At 52.8% G+C, this 21159-nt stretch overlaps 1 protein-coding gene across 3 annotated transcripts in view; it reads left to right on the forward strand.

Annotated features, from left to right (window-relative positions):
• Positions 1–356: 356 nt before the first annotated feature.
• The window catches only part of Dnmt1 (DNA methyltransferase 1), a 39556-nt gene continuing 18753 nt past the window's right edge, over positions 357–21159 (forward strand). The window contains exons 1-12 of one of the 3 annotated variants that reach the window (XM_023717129.1): positions 357–554; positions 8956–8992; positions 9516–9623; positions 9800–10019; positions 10761–10836; positions 12239–12317; positions 14347–14381; positions 14755–14830; positions 16618–16652; positions 17818–17911; positions 19242–19276; positions 19562–19643. In XM_023717129.1, the coding sequence (XP_023572897.1) occupies positions 475–554; positions 8956–8992; positions 9516–9623; positions 9800–10019; positions 10761–10836; positions 12239–12317; positions 14347–14381; positions 14755–14830; positions 16618–16652; positions 17818–17911; positions 19242–19276; positions 19562–19643 (957 nt within the window). In that variant the 5' untranslated portion in view covers positions 357–474. Of the gene's footprint in view, positions 555–1889; positions 1966–8955; positions 8993–9515; positions 9624–9799; positions 10020–10760; positions 10837–12238; positions 12318–14346; positions 14382–14754; positions 14831–16617; positions 16653–17817; positions 17912–19241; positions 19277–19561; positions 19644–21159 lie in introns of those variants that run through there. The other 2 variants (XM_023717128.1, XM_023717130.1) reach the window with 2 other exon arrangements.

Here is a 21159-nt window from a genome sequence, read left to right on the forward strand (position 1 = left end):
CCCTGCTAAATCCAAATGGCCTGTTTAAGGTTGTCTAGCCAGTAGATGGTTAGGTGTCCGGCTCGAGCAGAGGGCTTTAACTGGAGCGCTCACTGGTTGCAACCCCTGGGGTGCTCACTGCTATATCTTCTTGCATACCCAGAGAATGAATGAACGCTTCTAGCGCTCTGGCGCAGCGCCCCACCCCCTAAGCTAAGCAGAAAACAGCGGGCAGAGGTGGCGCTTGGACTAGCTCACTGCTCTGCCCGTGGAGGGGGTGCGCGCCCACCGTACGCATGCGCGCTCGCTGCACACGGCCAGCTCCGCTGACTGCCCACACATGGTACGGCCTCTCCGTACGTGTTACGTCTGGCTTTCCCCTGTGCTTGGGCCAGGGTGGTACGGGCTGCCTCCACTGGCTGCCCCTCCCAGTTGGTTTCCGCGCGAAAAGCCGGGGTGTTCGGTGCTGCAGCAGTGTCTGCCGAAGCCTTTGGGATGCCGGCCCGCACCGCCCCAGCCCGAGTGCCCGCGCTGGCCACTCCGGCCATCTCGCTGCCCGACGATGTCCGCAAGCGGTAGGTGTCACGCAGTGGGGTTGCGGGCATCGTCAGCTCGGTGAAGTGGGGGATCGCGGCAAGACGCCGGGGTGGGGGGTTGCTCCCCCTCTGGGTGGCCCGTGGCCGCTGCTGACAGCCGGGCGCGCATGCGCCGGGTGGCGGCGCGGCGCTTGGAGGTGGCGGTTGGCGCGGGCAGGGAGGTGCTTCCTTCCGGCCGCGCTCCCTTGGCCGTTTGGCGCCAAAATGGGCTGAGGCCCCTCTCGGCACCCTGGTGACTAGAAACTTGGGGTGAAGGATCTTTTTGGACCCCAATGTACAATAGGCTTTGGGTTCGTCCCGAGGGTGGGGGCTCCCCTTCTCTTTCCTGGGCGCGCAGGAAGTGGGCAGTCGCGGCCTCCAGACCGGACCCTCAGCCCTGGGACTCCGTCCTACACTTCCGGTACCGGGCTCGGGCCCCGGGGGGCGTTCCTGAGGTCTCCGTGGCCTCCCCAGAGTTGTTCATCCCGATAGTGATCTCCAGAAATAGATGTCACTCTTGCGGGCATGGGTACGGGTGACAAGTTGGCAAGCCTTATCTCCCTTGGGATCCCTATGATCCCCGGGGACTGCACGGTCCTTGGCCCCTGGGGAGCTCTATGCTGCCAGGAGCTCTTTTGCTTTTGTTTTTTGAGAGGGGGTCTCTATGGCTCAGGCTGGTCTCTGACTCCTGTAGAGCCTCATAAATCAGAAGATCTGTAGGTCTAACTCCTGTAGATCTAACTCCTGTAGATCTGCTTCTGCTGAGTCCTGGGATCACACATGTACGCTATCACGCCTGGCTTATTGTGGGTTTTTTTGAGACAAGGTTTCTCTGTATAGTTGGGGCTGGCCTTGAACTTATAGGAAATTTTACTCGGCTTTCCAAGTGCTAGGATTACAGGTGTGTGCCATCATGCTTTGCAAAGAGTTCTCCAGTGCATCGCAGGGCTGGGGCCAGGGCATCATGCATGGGCACTGTCCTTCCCACAGTTGCAGTGCCTAGGATTCCTCCGCTACACAAGACACCGTGCCAGTTTAGAGAACTAGCTATGGCCACAAGGAAGAGCAGGGCAGGACATGGCGGCCAGTGGTAGGCCAGTATAACAGTTGGAGAGTCTACGACTCCTGGACATAAAGCTTGGCAGGGAGACTGGCCCTGGAATCTCATTCCTGAAAGGCACCAGTTGATTCCTAAAAACTTGTTCCACATGAGCTGTACATTAGTCACCTGAACCTTGACCAGTATTGGGCAGTTTCAACCGGATTTGGTGACCTGCTCTGGTCATTTTTCTTCTATGGGCTTGCTCACGTGGTCCACTTGCGGGGAGGGGCGTTCAATTCGCCCCTCCCCCCAGGACAGGACTATTAGGCTCCGCGTAGTTGGGCCTTGCAGTTGCGCCTTGGAAGATAGGTAAGTGTTCTGTGCTACTCTTTCTGCTTGTTTGGTTTTTTTTTTTTTTTTGAAACGGGGTCTTGCACTAATAGTTCAGGCTGGCCTGGAACTCACTATGTAGCTAAGGCTGGCCTCAAACTCCTGGAAGTCCTCCTGCCTCTACCTCTCGAGTGCTGGGATCAGGTGTCTATCGCCACAATTGGTTCAAGTCCTTTTTTAAGCTTTTAGTTTTTTATATATATTCGTTTTTTTATGTAGGGTCTCTCTATGCAGTTAGTACTCCCAGTGATTCTCCTGTCTCAGCCTCCCCAGCTCTGGGATTACAAGCGTGCGCCACCATGCCTGATTTCAGGGCCAGCATGGCATGAGGTACCGGAGATTGAACTCCGGACCTTGCGCTTGCCTAGCTTACGCCGTTGAGCTATCTTCCGAACCCTTCCGGCTCCATTAGCTGTATAACGATCCAAGCCGCAGACAAAGACCTGGAGTGCTGGCCACCTGCTGCATACCCGGGCAGCAGGGCCTGAGTCCCGCTGCCTCTCTGAGTCCGGCATTCCCCGCGTTCCTCTTGAGCTCTTCGTAGCAGCTTAAGGCTTTCAGGTTCTCTGGGTCCCGGGACCTTGCGGAGTAACTCGCGGGCCCGGGAGCCACGTGCTCCTCCCCATGCTGCCAACTGCCCATTTTTCTTTCCTTTTAGTATTACCTTTGGATTGAGTGGATGGAGGATCTTAGCACTGAGTTATATCACTAGCCTTTTTCGGGGGGGGGGCAGAAATCAAACTCGGGACCTTGTGCTTGCCATATGGGCCCTTGTGCCGTTCAGCTATATCCCTGGCCCTCAGGAAAACAGCTGGGTTCTTCCAGCAAGGATATCAGTAGAAAAATATTTATTTTTCTTTTATTTATTTGGTACAGGGTCTCACTCCGTAGACACATAGTGATCCTCCTGTCTCAGCCTCCCCAGAACTGGAATTACAGGTGTGCTCCACCATACCTGGTTTCGGTGGCTGGCTTGGCTTGGCTTGGCTCAGCGAGGCATGGCCCCGCCTGGCCCGACGTGGCACGGGGCCGACACAGCATGCTACACTAGGGATCAGACCCAAGCCTTGTGCTTGCCAGGCAGGCGCTTAGATTGCCGAGCTATCTCCCCAGCCCTAGAAAATTTCTTTTGGCATTTGGATTCCTATAACTTTTAACTTACTTTTTTGAAATACAGTATAACATAATAAGCTTTTCAAGATTGTCTTTTGGGATAAGTTGTAATTTTCTGCTTGATTTTCTTACTCTGTTCAGGCAGCAGCATTTGCGCAGCAGAAACAGTCTCCTGCTTGCTTTCTGCTGCCACTTGGGGCTACTTTTGCAAAGCAGACACTTTGAAGGCCGTAGACCAAGACCTGGAGCGCTGGCTGCCCTGCTGCACACCTGGGCAGCAGGGCCTGTGTCCTCTCTGCCTCGCTGAGTCCCGCGTTACTCTTGAGCTCTTCGTAGCAGCTCAAGGCTTTCAGGTTCTCAGGGTCCGGGCCGTGCGGAGCAACCTGTGGAGCCTGGGAGCCACGTGCTCCTCCCCACCCTGCCTACTGCCCATTTTTCTTTGTAATATTACCTTCTGATTGAATGGAGGATCTTAGCACTGAGCTATATTGCTTGCCTTGGGGGGGGGGGCAGGAATCAAACTCGGGACCTTGTGCTTGCCACGTGGGCACTTGTGCCATTCAGCTATATCCCTGGTCCTCCATTCATTCTTAAACGTGCCCTCGGGAAAACAGCTGGGTTCTTCCAGCAAGGATGTCTGGGTCTTTTTTTAGAACTTTATTTCTTTTGTGGTGCTGAGCGCAGTGCTACGCCTGAGCTCCATGCCCAGCCTAAAGGGTACTAGGTTCTTGATGCGCCCTGCTTGCTGCTGCTGCTGCTGCTATGCTTCAGGGACTGGTGGGGAATGTATTATTTGCCTTCGTCATGGGCCCTGCTGATGGGGACTCTTCTGATAGACTATTGTTGCTACCACCCTTTCCACTGTGAGGAAGTCAGGATTTATGCGCTGATTCTAGTGGGCAATGTTTGCGCAACTGATTGGCCTTTATAATTATTTGCAGCTTTCTTATCCACTTGTCATTCAGCGATTAGATTAAGCGCGGTCTCCGTTCTCGGAAGCCTTAACATCAGTGGCATGACCTATGGAACAGATACTGAACGGGGCGAAACTGACTTCTCTTTTTCCAGCTCTGTCCCTCTGTGGTTTGATTGTAGTGGTGGAGATTCCTGGGCTCCAACTTGTGGTCACCTGCCTCAGCCTTCCACAGTCCTGGGATTACAGGCAGGCGCCTCCATCCCTGGCTGAAAAATCTGGAATTTCTGGTGCTTAGTTTTAACTTGTTGCCAGATCATACCAGTTGAGTAGATTAAATCAAACAATGTCTTTTTAAAAAAGTAGTGCTGGGGAAGGAATCCAAGGCCTCATGCTTGCTAGGCATGTGCTTTACCACTGAGTTCTACCTGGCCCAAACCTACATTTATTATCTCACAGTTCTGCACATCAGACATTGATGTGCATCTAACCAGATCAGAAAGCCTGGGTTGAGCTGGATGTGGTGGCACACACTAGTGATCCCAGCGCCCAGGAGGCTGAGGCAGGAAGGTTGCTGTGAGTTTGAGGCCAGTTTGGGCTATATAGTGAGACCTTGTTTTTAAACCCCTCCACCAAAAACCAAAAATGACGGCTGCATTTCTTTCTGGGGCTTTTTTTTTTTGGCGGGGGGACGGTGCCAGGGATTGAACTCGGAACCCTACGCTTGCCAAGCAAGTGCTTATTCTACTGAGCTATTTTTCTGGCCTAAATTAATTTATTTTGGGGTACTGGGGATAAAACTCAGGACTCTGTGCTTGCCAGGCAGAGGCTTATGCCATTGAGCTATCTCCCCAGCCCTTTCTGGGGGCTTTGGGGGTCAGTGTTTCCTGTTCATGTGGGGTTTGGTTTGTTGTGGTCGGGGGAAACTCAGGCCTGCATATCTTGCCTGCTCCCCGCTGAGGACCTTTCCCCTTGTGAGCACTGGCTCATTCCTTGGCCCTGGGCCCTTCCACCGGTCTCAGAGCCAGTTCCTCAGGTGAGTCTTCAGTGTCACATCTTCTCCAAGGGCTGCTGCACTTCTTTTTTGTTTTGTTCTTTTGAGATATGGTCTCACCATATCATTCAGACTGGCTTTAAACTTTCTGTGCAGCCCAGGCAGTTAGCCTTCTGCCTCAGCCTTCTGAAGACGGGTGCGGCAGCGAAGGCACCCGCAAGGCTTTTGAAATGCAGATGGAGGGCTCTTTGTTCTCACCAGAGTGATTAGATTAGATCCCTTCATCCTAGGGCTCTAATTTCAGTCACGTCCGCAGTCACTTTTGCTACCTGAAGTAACACTCATGGCTTGGGGCAGGGTTTGGCGCCAGGGCATCCTGGGGGGCTGTTGTCCTGCTCACTCTGGGCCATGACTAGTCCCGCCCCCTTGGCAGAAGCGGAGATAGGAGCTGGAGTGTGGCCTAGTGGTGAGTGCCGGCAGAGCAGGCCAAAGCCCTGGCTTCCATCCCCAGCACTGCAGGAAAGAAAATGCAGAAGGGCAGGGCTAGCATAACCTTGGGTATCCGTGTGGCCGGCTCTGTTGCCAAACCATATTTCAGACTAGCATTTCTGGTTTGGGGATGTTCGAGTCACTTACTGTTTTGTAATCCCGCCTGTCCCTGTCTCATCCATATCCTATGCGCACCCCGCCAGCCCTGTGAATTTTCCTGAGGCATGACTGGTACACTGGCCTCCACCTCCCCCAGGACCTCTTTCCCAGTTTGTTGATTGTGGAACAAATGCTGTACAGTTCAGCCTGATGTCCCTGGCCTCCTGCTCAGGGCATTCCCCTCCTGCTGGGTGAGGGTATGCCTGGTTTTCGGGCTCCCTCTGGCCAGCTGTGAACCGCCCCGGCTTGGCCCTCCTGGTGCGGTGGCCACCCTTTCTCCATGGAAGCACTCTGATTTTGCCCAGCTTGCCTTCTCTGCCATGGTTATATATATCCTAGCTCCCGACGTGACTAATCTGTGAGGGAAGCAGCTAGGAGTGAATCATGGGAGCAGGCATGTGGAGCCAAGGTTGTCCCCTCCAGCCCCAAGTCCTGGGGATGGAGCCCAGGATTGCTGTGCCCTGGAGCCACACAGAACACCCTGCCCCACGACAGGGGAGATCAAATTTAGGGCCTCGCGCATACTGCGTAAGCACTCTGTCATCGGGCTCCATCCGCAGCCCCCATTCAGATTTTTGAGAGAGTCTCACTACCTTGCCCAAGCTGGCCTCTGCCTCATGGTACTCTTGCTTCAGCCTCCTAAGTAGCTTAGAAGCCACCATGCCGCGTCCCACAGGTTGTGCTGGATATGCTCTTGAGTGGCATTAAGTGGTGTCATGAGATGGACTTTTTAATTTCTTTTGCAGTACCAGGGCTCAAACTCTGGACCATGAGCTTGCCAGAGAGGCGCTTATACCGCTGAGCTATCTCCGCAGCCCAAGGCGGCATCCTAAGTTCCCCTGGGCACAGGCAAGAACTGTGAAGCTGCTTCCCGCTAGCTCCTCAGGGCCAGGCAGGGTAATTGCAGCCTTCAGGCATCTCGCCCTATGGAGTGCCCTCTGCTTCTTGCTTGGCTGTTAGGCTGCACGGGAAGGCTGAAGGGATTTAGACCCACAGATCTGTCCCATGCCCCTGGATGGACACTCTGTACCTGCATTTGCCATTGCTAGGCCAGTGGAGTCTCGTTCATAATGCCCGGGGCGGCCACGAGGTGCAGGCAGGGCCTGACTGGTTCCGTTGGAGACTGCCTGACCACTGTTCTAAGGACAGAATGATATGCGGGTCTGATAGCACATTCTTGCAATCCCAGCTCCTCTACAGGCAGAGGATCACAAGTTCCATGCTGGCCTGGACAATTTAGTGAGATAATGCTTCAAAGTGAATAAGGGCCACGGAGATAGCTCAGTGGCGTAAGTACTTGCCTGGCAAGCGCAAGGTCCTAAGTTCCATCCCCGATACTAAAAAAAAAAAAAAAAGCAAGACCCTAAAAATAAGCTGGGTGTGGTGGTACACACCTGTGATCCTAGTACTTGGGAGGCTAAGGCAGGAGTCTTGTTGTGAGTTTAAGGCCAGCCTGATCTATGTAGCAAGACCCAACCCTGTCTCATTAAAAAAAAAAGTTGGGGATGTAGGTCAGTGGTAGAGCATTTGAATGAAAGGTCCTGGGTTCAGTCCCTAGTACCTTGGAAAACAAACATGAAATAGGGCAGAATAACCAGGGCTGGACATGTGCCTCAGAGGTAGAGGACTTGCAGCTTTGAGTGGGCCATGCTGTGTGTCCCGGCCCAGCACTGCAGGAAGCGACTAAAACAAAGCCGCCAAGCAGTAGATGTGCTGCTGGCATGGCCTATGTGCCTTGGAGGAGGTGCCCGGATGTGCAGTGGTTCGTGTTTCTTCCAACTGTAAGGTGGCTACATGCAAGCTTTGTTTTTAGTTGAGTTTAGTTTTTTTTTTTTGTGGTGCTGATTTGGAACCCAGAACCTTACGTGTGCCAGGCAAGGCTCGCTCTCTGAGTTGTACACTGAGCCTGGCTCCTGGGAGCCCTGATCCCAGGGTTGCTGGGCTCTGAGTGGTGCCGTCTGTGTAACAGTTTGTGACCATTGTGCCTGGAGTGGAAGGCATCTTTCTGCACAAAGTCCTTTCCTGAGCACCCGGCTAGCCGAGAGACCCCTGCGCAGTGGTGCCTGTGTCTAGCTACCTGCTTGTGGCCTGGACACGGCCTGGCACACAGTAGGTGTGAGCAGGTGTGGGTGGCGCCAGGAGCAGGACACAGGCTCCAGGTGCACCAGGAGCAGCCATGTTGCCCTGCAGTGGCCCTGGGCTGGTGATAGCTGAGCACTGGATCTTTGGCGCTATGGGTGTGAGATCCAGAGATGGTAGGGGCCTGCTTGGTCACCACCTAGGGCGCCCTCCTCCCAACCATGAGGGACACCGACCTGGCTGGTTGGACCTGTTCTGCCCAGGCTGGGGACCACAGCCCTCTCTCCCTGGTGTCTTCACTTCCTGCTCCTGTTAGATTTTTCCGTGTCCTCCCGGAAATCAAACCGCTCATCTCCAGTAATCATCCCAGGCCATGATTTTTCAGGCCAACAGAGGGCAGTTCTGCAGTTCTAAGCCATTTGGTACAGACGTTCTGGTTAGGCTCGGCCGTTCAGGAGACCAAGCACCTCGGCAGGCGCCCTCAACTCCTGCTTCCCCCATCCCTGAGCGAGGCCCCCTCATCCCTCACCGCAGCTGCCTCTGTTCCCTCATTTTGTTGGCTTCTCATTAAGACACTGCCACCCCCCTTCGTCCTCTGGAACAGCTGCTGGCTGTCCCTCAGTTGCGTGGCCTTGGCCTGCTGTTCTGACACTAGCCACACTGTGGCACCCTGTCATTGGATTATTTTGTGGTGCTGAGGATTGAACTCCGGGTCTTCACAGAGCTGCATCTGGCCCTTTTTAAATTGCTGAGTTGCCCGTGCTGGGTGTGAACTTTTGGGCCTCTTGCTTCAATCTTTCAGCTGGGATTATAAGTGTAGGCAGCACTATGCCTGGCCTGTGGCATCTCGTTGTAAGGCCTCTTGCCAGACACAGCTGGCGAATTATAGCTGCAGGTCATCCAGCTTTCAGGATGACCCCAACTGTGTCGCTTGCTCCCCCTTTCTGGGTTCTTTTGAAAATAATACCTGTTGCATTGTGAAGCTCTTGCATTATCTGTCACCAAAAGCCTGACCTCAGGACGGGTCTCGTTCAGGTCACAAATGGCATATGTCTGTGTAGGCATCGCCAGAAGGCATGTTGGACGTTTTGGGGTGGGGTGAGAAAGGACTATTTTCTTCTTGACACTCATGTTAAACTTCCAAAATTCTAAAAGTGGAAGCATTCATTCTTGGAGATAAAGGAAGTTGCTTAATGAGTTATTTCCCATTTCCTTCTTTTAGGCTCAAAGACTTGGAACGAAACAGTTTGACAGAAAAGGTAAGCTCCGCTGTATTTTTATAGCACTTTAAACAACATTATTTTTAAATGTTCTCGTGTTGCTCGCGCCTGTGTCAAACTCCCAGAGGGTCTTGTGTGGTCCAGGCTGGCCTTGGCCTCTCTGTGTAGCCCAGGCTGGCTCCAAACATGCAGTCCATGCACTAGGGTCACGGGTGGGCACCACTGCCTGGCTCCTCCTGCAGACTTTAAATCATCTCTGAGGTGACTCACCAGACAGTCAGTGCTGTTGGAGCAGTTTTCGTGCTTCGTTGTACAGGGGGAAAAGACAGCCATTCCTGTCCCCACAGATGTGTTTACACATTTTCCAATCTGAGGAAGGTTGAATCTACAGACGCAGAACCGAGGACAGAGGGGGCCAACTGTCCCCGCTTTCTGGCGGAGATGGTACTGGGGCATCTGGTCACCGCAGTGAGAACAGGCAGCTTGGTTACCCTTGCGTCGCTAGTCCCATAATAATGCCACCCCCCAGCCCGGGCCCGCTAACCCATGTCCTTGCCCTCAGGAGTGCGTGAAGGAGAAACTAAATCTCTTGCATGAATTTCTGCAAACGGAAATCAAGAATCAGCTGTGTGATTTGGAAAGCAAGTTACATAAGGAGGAGCTATCTGAGGTGAGTAGCGCTCAGGCTCCTGGCTCCCAGAAGGCCATCCGCCCCCATGACTTCTGTGGCCAGGGAGGCAGGAGCCCTGCCTCCCGCTGCCTGACGATTGTGAGGGGACGCATGTTCCCTTGTTCTTACCACTGGTTTCCATTCACTGCTACTCAAATTATCCTTTCCTGCTGTAGGAGGGCTACCTGGCTAAAGTCAAATCCCTTTTAAATAAAGATTTGTCCTTGGAGAACGGAGCTCACGCTTTCAATCGAGAAGCGAACGGCTGCCTAGAGAACGGGAGCCAGGCCAGCAGTGCAGCCCGGAGAGCGCGAATGGCAGAGCCTCGCAGCCCCCCAAGCACCAGCCCCAAGCCTCGGGCGCCTCGGAGAAGCAAGTCCGATGGCGAGGCCCAGCGTAAGGAACTCAACTCCTCTCCAGCCTCCCTTGAGACCTCGGCACAGGGAGGGGACAGTCAGGCTCTGACTGGGTGGGACCCTGGGCAGTGGCTCCTGGCTTCTGTGTGTGTAGTGCTGGGGACGAGGAGGGCTTCAGCATCCTAGTGCATGCTTTTCTGCTGAGCTCCAGCTCTAGTCGCTGGGTTGCTCCTAAGTAGCTCAGTTGCACTGATGATTCCAGGTGGATCTTTCACAGTGAGGGGAGTGGGTGGTCTGAAAGGAATACACACTCGCTGGAAGCTGTCCTTTGATATGTATTGTTCTGGTGCTGGGGATTGAAACTAGGGCCTTTCTACTGGGCTACATCCCCAGCCCTTATTTTATTCTTTCCTTTCTTGCTAAATTTCCCAGAATGGGCTAAAAATTGTGATCCTCCTGCCTCAGCCTCCCAGAGTGCTGAGATTACAAGTGTGCATCCTTACACCTGGCTCATATTTTGAATCTTAGCTTTTGCTCTTTTACTGGGCCTATGATACTCGGCCACAGTTTGTATCAGGTGTTTTATCAGGTGTTGTCACTGAAGGATACCCAGCACAGGGAGTTAAAGTGCGTTGTGCTGCGGACCTCTCTGTTCATAGTGGCCGCCTTTTTTGGGGGAGGGGGCGAGAACCGGGGATTGAACTCAGGCCCTTGCACTTGCCAGGCAATCACTTATTCTACTGAGCCATCTCCCCAGTCCCTTCTTTTGTTTTTTAAACAGCTGGAACGTCAAGTAGCCCCAAGGTGACAAGGAGAACGACCAGGCAGACAACCATCACATCTCATTTTGCAAAGGGGTCAGTATGTGGGGCATGGGCTGCGGCTTTTTCTGTAGGCCAAGTAGTTTGTTGATGACGGAAGGAGTTTGTAGGGAGCGCTTCGGCAGCCAGGCTCTGCAGAGCGTGTCTTGTGTGCATGCATTTCTGGTACTGGGATTTGAACCTAACGTCTTTGCACTGAACTGCATTCCTAACCCTTTTTATTTTTTTATGTTGAGACAAGAGCTTGCTAAGTTGTCCAGGCTGGACTTAAACTGGGCTCCTTCTGCCTCAGCCTCTCCAAGTGCTGGCTGTGCAGGCGTGTGCCACCATGCTGGCTCTGCAGAACTTCCTTTGGGGTTTTTGGTTGCTAGACATTCATGAGTAGCATTTCTGAAGACCTTCACTATTTTTATTCTTACGGAAACTTCAAGTAAATATGCATGCAGTGTAGCAGAATAAACACAGGTAGAGTGAATCCCCACTCATCATTCTCGTCCAGTCATCAATTCAGTGTTTTACCCCCCTCTACCTCCAGCTGGATTATTTTGAAATGAATTGCAGACGCACCGCCTCAGCCACAAAACCAAGACCTAATGAAGGCTGTCTTCATGCCTTTTCTGGAGGCCTTGTTTTGTCGGTGCTGGGGTAGAACCCAAGGCCTCATGCATGGGAGGCGGGTACTGGGCCACTGAGCTGCACCTGAGCCCCAGCTTTTTTCTTTTTGAGATTGGGTCTTGCTATGTAGTTCAGGCTGACTTTGAGCTTGCTGTTGGCTCAGGCGGGCTAAAAGCATTCCTGCTGCCTCCTCCTGCCAGGCATTGGGTGCCAGGATGACTGGAGTGCAAGCAAACATGGCCAGCTTTATGTCTTAGTAGCTTTTTATTTTTAATAATTTATTTGGTATAGGGTCCTGCTGTGCAGCTCAGACTCGGTGATCCTCCTGTCTCAGCCTCCCCGGTGCTGGGAGTAGAGGTGTGTGCCACCACGCCTTGTTTCGGTGGCTGTGTTGGCAGGGTGCCAGTGTGGCATATGGTACCAGGGATCAAACCTGGGTCCTTGCACTTGCCAGGCAGGTGCTTAGACCACTGAACTATGTACCTGGTCCCCAGCTTTTTATTTTTGAGATTGTCTTAGTAGATGGTGCTGTGTCTGACAGGTGTGTAATGTTTCTTCCCTTTGTGACATTCATAGCCATGGTTGAGTGACTGGACCTGTGGCTTAATGCTTATAAAGAGGCCATGTTCTTTACCTGTCATTTAAAGAAAGGTTAAACTGAAGCCTCTTAGAATGTCCTGGGAGTAAGGACCACTCCTAAGAGGGAAGAAGGTGTCCATGCCCTGAATCGGGCCTGGAGGTACTCTGGGAAGGAGTATAAGTCACCCAGGGCCCCCAAGGCCAGGTCTCTGAACTCATGGTCACTTCATTGTGTGTGTGACAGCCCTGCCAAACGGAAACCCGAGGAAGACTCTGAAAGTCCCAAGTTGGAAGAATCTGTGACTGAAGAAGAGAAAGACCAGGTGAGGCTGGCGGGGTCTAGGCTGCCCCACTTGTGCTTTGGTGCATGTGCTGGGGGTTGCCTGAACTTCACGCTGCTAAGCGCAAACCCAGTCAGTGGGCTCTCCAGAGAAAACTGGTTGTGTGTGTGTGTGTGTGTGTGTGTGTGTGAGTGTGTGTGTGTATACAGTGTAAGAAACAGGGACAGTATGCACACACGGGGAATGTGAGCTATTTACAGAATCAACTCCCAGGATGGTGGAAGCCCACAGAGCAGCCGAGGCAGCAGGGTGACAACTTTGAGCCTAGCCTGGACAATGTTTTGAGTCTTTATGTTAAAATACAAAATAAAAAAGGGCCTGCAGATGTAGCTCAGTGTAAAGGCCCTGGATTCAATCCCCTGTGCCAAGCCAAAAACAAGTGTTGGGCAGTGCAGAGGCCCTGGGAGAGGCTGGTGTTGCTGCTCACCTCCTGCAGGCAGCTGGAGGCAGAACCTGCGTTTATATTTTAGTGCTGGGGACTGTGCCGAGGGCTCCCGCATGCTGAGCAGGTGCTGCACTCACGGCCCAGGCGTACATGTCTGTACTGTGCAGGCTTCAGGTGCTGAAGTGGCGAAGCCCCGTGCACTCTTGGCCCAGCTTGCCCCACAGTGACATCCTTCTTGGATTGTGCTCTCCAAGGCTTGATTTAGGTACCAGTAGTGTTTGCATGCCTGTTTATATTTTCATAAATAGCTCTATACAGTGTTTGTTTGTTGCAGTACTGGGGATTGAACCGGGGATCTCTGCGCTTAACTACAGCCTCAGCCCTTTTATTCATTTTGAGACAGTGTCTTCATAACTTGCCCAGGCTGGGCTTGAATTTGGGATCCTCCTGCTTCAGCCTTCTGAGTAGCTGGAGTGACAGGTGTGCAGTGCCACACCTGGCTTAGTTGTACGTAGTCTTAGGCGTGCCACACATTTTATGGCTGTCTGCTGTGGTCAGGATGGAACCAGGCCTTGCTCATGTTGGGGGAGAGCCATGCCAGTGAGCTCAGCCCCAGCCCCTCGAGCATGCGTTTGTGTAGCCTTTATCTTGAACATTTTTTTTTACATCTGCCTTTGGTGCCATGGGTGGTGCCCAGGGCCTCAAGGATGCTAAGCATGTGCGCTGGCACTGAGCCCCATGCCTGGGCCCATCCCCACAATATATTTGTCCATTTCAAGTTGAACAGACAGGGGCTGGGGATTTAGCTCAGTGGCACAGTGCCTGCCTGGCAAGTGCAAGGTAGTTCAATTCCTGGTACAAAAAAAGTTAAATAGATGAAGGTATCTTTTATTTCTTTCTATATACCAGGGATTGAACTCGGGACCTTATGCTTGCCAGACAGGCACTTATACCGCTGAACTCTGTCCCCGACAACAAAAGTACCTTTTTGTAGCCATAGGGACCTCATGTGTCACAGTGTCCTGGGAATGAGCAAGGCGGTCATCATTACTACCTGGCATGAATCCCAGACCTCCAGTTGGATTTTGCCCACTACTAGAGAACTGCTGACTGACACTCTGCGGTCTCCACGGAGGTCGTGTGCTTCCTGGCCTTGCCTTCAAGGGCTCCAGACCCAGAGCTCCCGTCTCTCAGATGACTTTTCCCAGTGCCCAGATGCCCCTCCCATGTTGTTACATTACTTAGGATTGAACCCAGGGACTTGTGGGTATTGGGCCAGAGCTCACTGCCGCAGACATCCACCCCATTTTTAACCGCATTACCTGTATTTACTTAAATTTTTTTTTATTTGAGAGACAGAGAGAGAGAGAGAGAGAGAGAGAGAGAGAGAGAGAGAGTGGTGTGTGTGTGTGTGGCCAGCTCAGCCCACCAGGGGGCGGGACTGGCTGGCATGTGGTGCTGGGGGATTGAACCGCGGTCCCTGATGCTTTGCCAAGCTTGTTCTAAGTAGGTGCTTTAGACCACTGAGCCATCTCTCCAGCCCCTTTACTTAAATTTTTGACTCCTGTTTTTGATGGTCTTCCTTTGAAACTAGTACTCTTTTTTTCCTCCCTTCCCTTTGCACAGGATGAGAAGAGGCGAAGGATCACATCCAGAGAGCCGTAAGCATGATCACTTGTACCTTTTCTTGTTGTGTATACGTTGTATTATCTCAGTTTTGGAAGTCACTCTTTTGGAAAGTTTGGAAAGTTTAGCTTGAAAAAGAGCTCCCCTGGCAAGCAGAGAGCTGTTTGAGGAGAACTCGGGGTCATTATGAAGTTTGTGTTTGGGGGGCCTTCTCCTACGTTGCAAAATGAATCACGAGTGACTGCTGTTTCTTACCAGACCTAGGTTCAGATGTCATAGTTGAGTACTCAGTGCTAAATGAGCATGTGTCTCCCACAGCTCCCGAGGGGACGCTTGCTTAGGGCTGGGAACGTTGTGGGGGTGGCCTGCGGAAGCCCCACGTGCGGCATGTTCTGTTTTGCTCTGCAGAGTGGCTGGACCTTCTGTGGCGCAACCGGAAAGCAAGACCCCAGGAGCCCACGCGGAGCAGGACAGAGATGGAAGAGTAAAACCTTGCCCCCGCCAGTGGTTTCTTCTGGCCTAATCTGAGTCCCCGTGGCTGTGGGAGTGAGGGCAGGGGCTGGAGAATTGAGGGCCATGTGACACTCAGATAGTCGAAATGCCTTGGCCTTGGCTGGCCCGCCCGGCAGCTGCACTTTGCTATGCTTGGAAGCTGGGTTGCAAGGCTATGATGGCGATCATGAGACCTGGGGGTGGCCAGACCCTTGCCACGTAGTCACAGCACTTGGTCAGCCCTCCGCCTTTGTCACTGATGGTCTGTGCAGATGTGATTTTCAGACAGGTGCTGAAATCCTACAATACAAAGCTGCCCTCTTGGCTGGGGACAGAGCTGCGTCTGGTAGGGCACCTGCCCAGGGCACACAGGGTGCAGGCTCCCGAGCCCAGCAGCATGAGCGAGAGCTGAGGTTGGCGTTGGCATTCCTCGGGCTGCCCGCTTACCCGCAGGCCCGGCCCTTCCCCAGCCCGCAGCTCCTCTAAAATCAAGGAGTTTCTCCTGCTGAGCGGTGCAGATGTGGGCCTTGTTTTGGTTTTGTTGAACCTTAAGTTGTTTGGAAGTTTCTTTTGAGCCAGGCATGATGTTGCATGTCTGAAAAAAGCACTGGGATGTTGAGGGAGGAAGATTCAAAATTTGAATGCAGCCTTGGCAACTCAGTGACTTACCAAGACTTGATTTCAGTTTAAAATAATAAATAAATAAAAGGACAGGGGAAGTAGCTCTATGCGAAGGCCCTGGGTTCCATCCCCGGTACCACAGAACCAAGCAAAGGCTCCTTACAAACTCCAGTGGCCAGCGAGTGCCTGGCTGGAGTTGGTTAAAGGGCAGATTTCCACGCCTTCAGCCCATGGAGGCTGACTGCTGTGCGGTGACCCTCCCCACCTTGACCTCTGGAAGGGGTCTTCGTGCCCTGCTGGGTGTTGGCATGTTCTGCAGTCCAGCCTCAGGAGGAGTGGCCTGGTGCCCAGCCTAGCCCCTGGCCTGGGAAGGAGCAGGGCGCAGTTAAGCCCTCCCAGTGGTCACCCTGCTGGACCCAGTGCTATGGTAGGGGTCTGTGGCATGCTTCCTCCCCACAACCCTGGGGTCTCCATATAGATCTCCATGCAGGGAGTACTTTTCCTTCCTTTTTGGGGCATCTTGGAGACTGGACCACCCAGGTGTCCTGTCCCTGAGCTGTCTCCCCAGCGTTTCTTTTTCTTCAAGATCAAATAGTGTAGCCCAGGTAGGGACTTGGCCTTGGCCTCCCAGTGCTGGGATTGCAGGCATGTGGCATCGCTCCTAACTTTGGTGGGATTTTTTTTTTCCCCTTGTCTTTTTGAGACAGGGTCTAGGCTACGTAGCTGAGGCAGGCCTCAAATTTGAGGTGATCTTCCTGCCAAGTGCTGGGGTTACAGGAGTGTTACTGTGCCTAGGCTGCTGTTTAAGGTGTCCAGGCTGTCCTTGGACTTGGAATCATAAAACAAGGAAAAACTTGAATTCTTCTGCCTCAGCCTCTAATGCTATCACATTTGGCTTAAATGGCAGTGTTTTAGGGTCTCTTCTAAGAATTTCTTTGTTCTCTACCTTACCATCCCCCCAATTACCTTAAAGTTAGACTGCCCTCGCCCCCCAGCCTATGGGATGGTTCAGGTGTGTTACTACTGTACAGCTATTGCAGGGCCAGGGAGGAAAGCTCAGCGGCATGAGCCGCAAAAAAACAAAAATAGCAGTTGCACAGAAAGATTGGAACCAAACACCAAAACTAACTGGTGTCTTTTTTTCTTTTCTTCCTTTAGGAAGATAGGCGACTTAGAACTCAGACCAGAGAGCGGTAAGTACAGCGAGCATCCCTTCGGGCTTCCTGTGCCATTGGTGGCTACTAGGTGTGTTCTGGGGTGGTCGTGTTTGGTAGCAGCGCTCACGCATTAATTCTGCTCATGCTACGTGGACAGCTGGGCTGCCCTGGGGCGCTGAAGCCACCGCAGCCCCGCTGGAGTCAGCCCTGAATGGTCAGCAGTATGTCGGAGGCTGCTCGCTGAGCTGGGTGCAGTGACACGTACCTGCATTCCTGCACCCTGGGAGTCTGAGGCAAGAGGGATCACAAGTTCAAGTCTAGTCTGGACAACTTCATGAGATCCTGCCACAAGCTAATAGAGAACTGAGGTGGGGGCAGGGACGCAGCTCGGCTCAAGGACATGGAGTTCCAGCCCTAGTCCCAAGGGCAGAGGAGGACATGGCCAGGGGTTCTGTGAGTGACCCCGTTGTGAGGGCACTGCCTGACTCGGGCGTGAAGCAGTGTGTCCTGTGCCCAGCAGTCGGGCTTCGTAGCTGTCACCTGTGTCGGGGCACACTGCCTTGATGGGCAGAGTGCAAGCCAGCTGTATGGAGCAGACACAGGGCCAAGTGGAGGGAGAGGTGGACACTAGCCCCTTGTGTGTGGCCAGCTGCCCACCGTTGCTGCTGCGGCTGATGCTCCTTGGCCGCTTCTCGGCACCGTGCCAGCCACCTGCACCTTCCTCCATCGTGAGCAGGGTTCCCATCAGCTCTGGGCACTCAGTGGGTGCCTGTGTTTTTCTCATTACTCTTTTTGAGACAGTCTCGCTAAGTTACTGGCCTTGGGGTCCCCTCCGCCTCCTCAGTAGCTGGGGTTGCAGGCATTCACCCCTGCACCCAGCTTCTGATCCACCTCTGTGTGCGGGGCTGCGGGTAGCTCAGTGATGAGGGCCAGCAGGCACGAGGTCCTGGGCCCCGTTCCCAGCAACACGCATGCACACGTGCACACAGTCATGGGACGTGCAGATAGTTTCTGCACATGGTAAACTAAAGTCACCTTGCTTCCTGGGCTTCCCGCAGTGGAGGTTCAAAGACCTGCTCTGAGTCCTGAGAGGGATCTTAGGTATGTGAGCCCCGCAGGGTTGCCCGAGGCGGCACCCGCCTGACCCAGCCCAGCCCAGCCCCTCCTGGCCCGCCTTGATGCCTGTATATTTCACTGGCAGAGCCCAGACTCTGGGAGCAGCGGCATCGGCGGCTACTGACAAGCAAGCCAAGCCCGCAACTCCTACAGACATGGACGGGGAAGGAGACGAAAGGGTAAGGGCAAGTCCTCGATTTCCTAGAGCTGTCTTTTCCTCCTGGTCCTGTTTGCCTGGGCAAGATGGTGTAGGACAGGGGCTGGGCTTGGCTGCAACCCTGCATCCAGACATGGGGCTCCAGGCAAGCTCGCCTGTCCCTGCCTTGATGAGGTCGGTGTTGTCATTGCACCGTCTGCGCTGACCGAGTGAGTCATTCTGCTCACAGTGATAGTGGGAGGAGTGGGGAGTGGGAATGTGCAAAACCCACTCCTTTCCCTCAATTTTTTGAGGCAGGGTCTCACGTGTAGCCCACCTGGGCTTGAATATTGATTCTCCTGCCTCAGCCTCTGAAGGCTGCACCACTGAGCCTGATTCCTACTTCCTCTTGATTTTTTCCACCGTACATTCCCCAGCTTGATTCCTTTTTTTCCTCAGTACCCTGGTGCCTGTATGGAGGAAGCCTTCACCCCTGAGCAGAGAATTTTGGGTAAAGCTCTCTAGAGCAGGGGTTGACTGGGTCCAACTTGCAGGCCAAATTCAGCCTGCTGCCTGTTTCCACAAAGCTTTCTTACTAAATGTTTTTCATTTAGATACCCTCTTTTCTTTTTGAGACTGAGTCTCACTATGCAGCTCAGGCTTGCCTCAAGCTCCCTTTGTAGCCAGGCTAGTCTCAAACTCGCTGCAATCCTCCTGCCTCAGCCTCTCAAGTGCTAGATGACAGGCTGCACAGTGGTGGAAAGGAGTGTAACACAGGCTGTGTGCCACTTAAAGCTTTAGTAGTGTTTAGTAGGTGGCCCACGTGTATGGAACCTGGGGCACTGCCCTGAGCTATGTTCCCAGCCCTTGATTTGAAACAGTGTCACTAAATTGCGCAGGCTGGGCACATGCTTGTGATGGTCCTGTGTTGATCTCCCAGAGTGGTAGGAAGACTGGCAAAGGTCACCACGCTGACTGCCTACCTGGCCCTTTACAGAGGCAGTTTGCCACCTCTGGGTCTAGATTTGTTTCAGTGACATGGTAGGTTTTTGGGTTTTTTTTGTTTTTTTTTTTTTTTTTTTTTGAGACACGGTCTTGCTATGCAGTTCAGACTGGGCTATGCAGTTCCTCCTGCCTCAGCCTCCCAAGTGTTGAAGATTCTTTAGCTTCTGCCTTATCTCAGGCCAAGGGCCGGAAGGGGAGGAGCTGGCAGCCCCAGTGCACTCTGCCTGAGTGCTGCCGGGGTCCTGCTCTCTGGGCCTGCAGGTGCTGTGCTGAGGCCTTGGGCCCGCATGCTGGGGTTTGTACTTCCTCTCTGGGCAGCCTCAAAAACTAACACGCCCTTCTTTCTTTCTACCTTCCCGTTCCGTCAGGAGGAACAGAGCTCTACAAGTCAACTTGGGGAACCGTAAGTGGCCGCGTGCCCTGTCCTGAGCTCTGGCGTGATGGTGCACAGGCGGCTGTGACGCTGGGGAGAGGGGGACATGGGGCAGGACTAGAGGCTGAGATGTGCCCTTGCCGTCGCGGCCTGCATCCCTCTTCCCACCCTTGTATGGGGGTTACTCTGGGCCTGGCGTGCGGCACATGAGCCCCAGCTCTTGCTTCCTAGTGGAGAGGCTTCAGTTGGTCATTTCAGGCCCTGCTTCCTGTGCACTGACACTCGATGTGTTGTGTTCCCCCCCCCCCTCCCCAGAGCTGCCAAGCGGAGGACTGAGGAGGTGGAGGGTGACCGGGCAATGCTGCAGATGTCCGAGGAGAGGGATGAGGATGAGAAGGTAAATAATGGCTGGGCGTGTAGCTCAGTGGGAGAGCATCCGCCTTGCGTGTGTCAGAGCCTACATTCTATCCCTAGCACTACACCAAGATCAGTTTATTTTTATAAAAAAAAACCCTACAACTTGTTGCACTCACATTCAGAATAGCTCAGAGCAGGCGCGGCTTGGACCTTATCCCTCCCGGCAGGCACAGTACAGCCAGCCCTAGCCCTTCTTGCCCTGCTCAAAGCCTGAGACCAGCCTGGCCCACAGACCCCAGAGGAGTCCAGAGTGAAGTCTGAGGCCAGAGCTCCTTTGAAACACAGCTGTAATGTCGTGTATCTGAGATAAAACAGTATCAGACATCCAGTCTGTGTTCACCACATTTCCCAGGTTTTCTTGGTTTTTGTTTTGTTTTGTTTGTGCTCCTGAGAATGGAACTTGGGACCCTGCACTTGCCAGGCAGGCGCTTGTGCCACTGAGCTATCTCCCCAGCCCTTTTTTTTTTTAACCCTCAGTACTGGGAATTAAACCCAGGACCTTTGCACTGCGCAACATCTCAAGCCTCTGCATTTCTCGTGAAGACCAGGCGGTCACTTGGTTGCCCAGGGTGGGTCTGACTGCACTCTGTGCCACTCCTGCCATTGTAGGAGTGTGCCCCACGCCCAGTTCCTGTTGGTTCTCACCTTTTGATTTGTGGATGCAAAGAGTCTAGGTTGGGTACAGTCATGAGGTGCTTAACAGGCGACATATCTGGGTTAGTGAGTGGCAGTGGATTTCATCTCCATGGGAACCTCAACAGTACACTTAACACAAATGGTGACAGCTGTGACATCACTATGCAGTGATGCCTTGTGAGCGGGCCCTGTCACGTGTGGCCCTCCTTTGGGTTTGTGTTTTTTTTTTGTTTGTTTGTTTTGGTTTTATTTTTTGTAAATACCTTTTTGGTGGTGGGTTTTTTTAATTTTAAAGAGAAATAGGGGGGGCTGGAGAGATGGCTCAGTGGTCTAAAGCACCTACTTGAAACAAGCTTGGCTAAAGCACAGGGACCTCGGTTCGATCCCCAGCACCACATGCCAGCCAGACCCGCCCCCTGGTGGGCTGAGCTGGCCACACGCACACAATAAATAAATGTAATAAATAAAAATAAATAAATATTAAAAAAAATATTAAAAATAAAAAAAAATAAAAAAAAAGAGAAATAGGGGCCGGGGAGATGGCTCAGTGGAATAAGCGCTTCCCTGGCAAGTACAAGGGCCTGAGTTCAATCCCTGGTTCCGCCAAAAAAAAGAGAAATAAAAATGACAGAATTTCAAAGCAGAATAGTAAGAAATGGACAGTGGCTACTGCATTGCATATTGCTTTTTAAAATTTTTTATTTCCTGTTCAACTTTTTCTACAAGTCTCCAGTTTCATCGACACTTTATGGTTTTCATGTTTAGTACACATTGTACAACTGATTGATAGATTAATGTCTTTAAAGTAGTTGTTCTGATCTTCTTTGGTGTTTTGCTCTGCATAAATCTCTGACCTGCTT

The sequence above is a fragment of the Octodon degus genome, unplaced genomic scaffold, assembly GCF_000260255.1.
Source record: "Octodon degus isolate 3935 unplaced genomic scaffold, OctDeg1.0 scaffold00050, whole genome shotgun sequence".
Lineage (NCBI taxonomy): Eukaryota > Metazoa > Chordata > Mammalia > Rodentia > Octodontidae > Octodon > Octodon degus.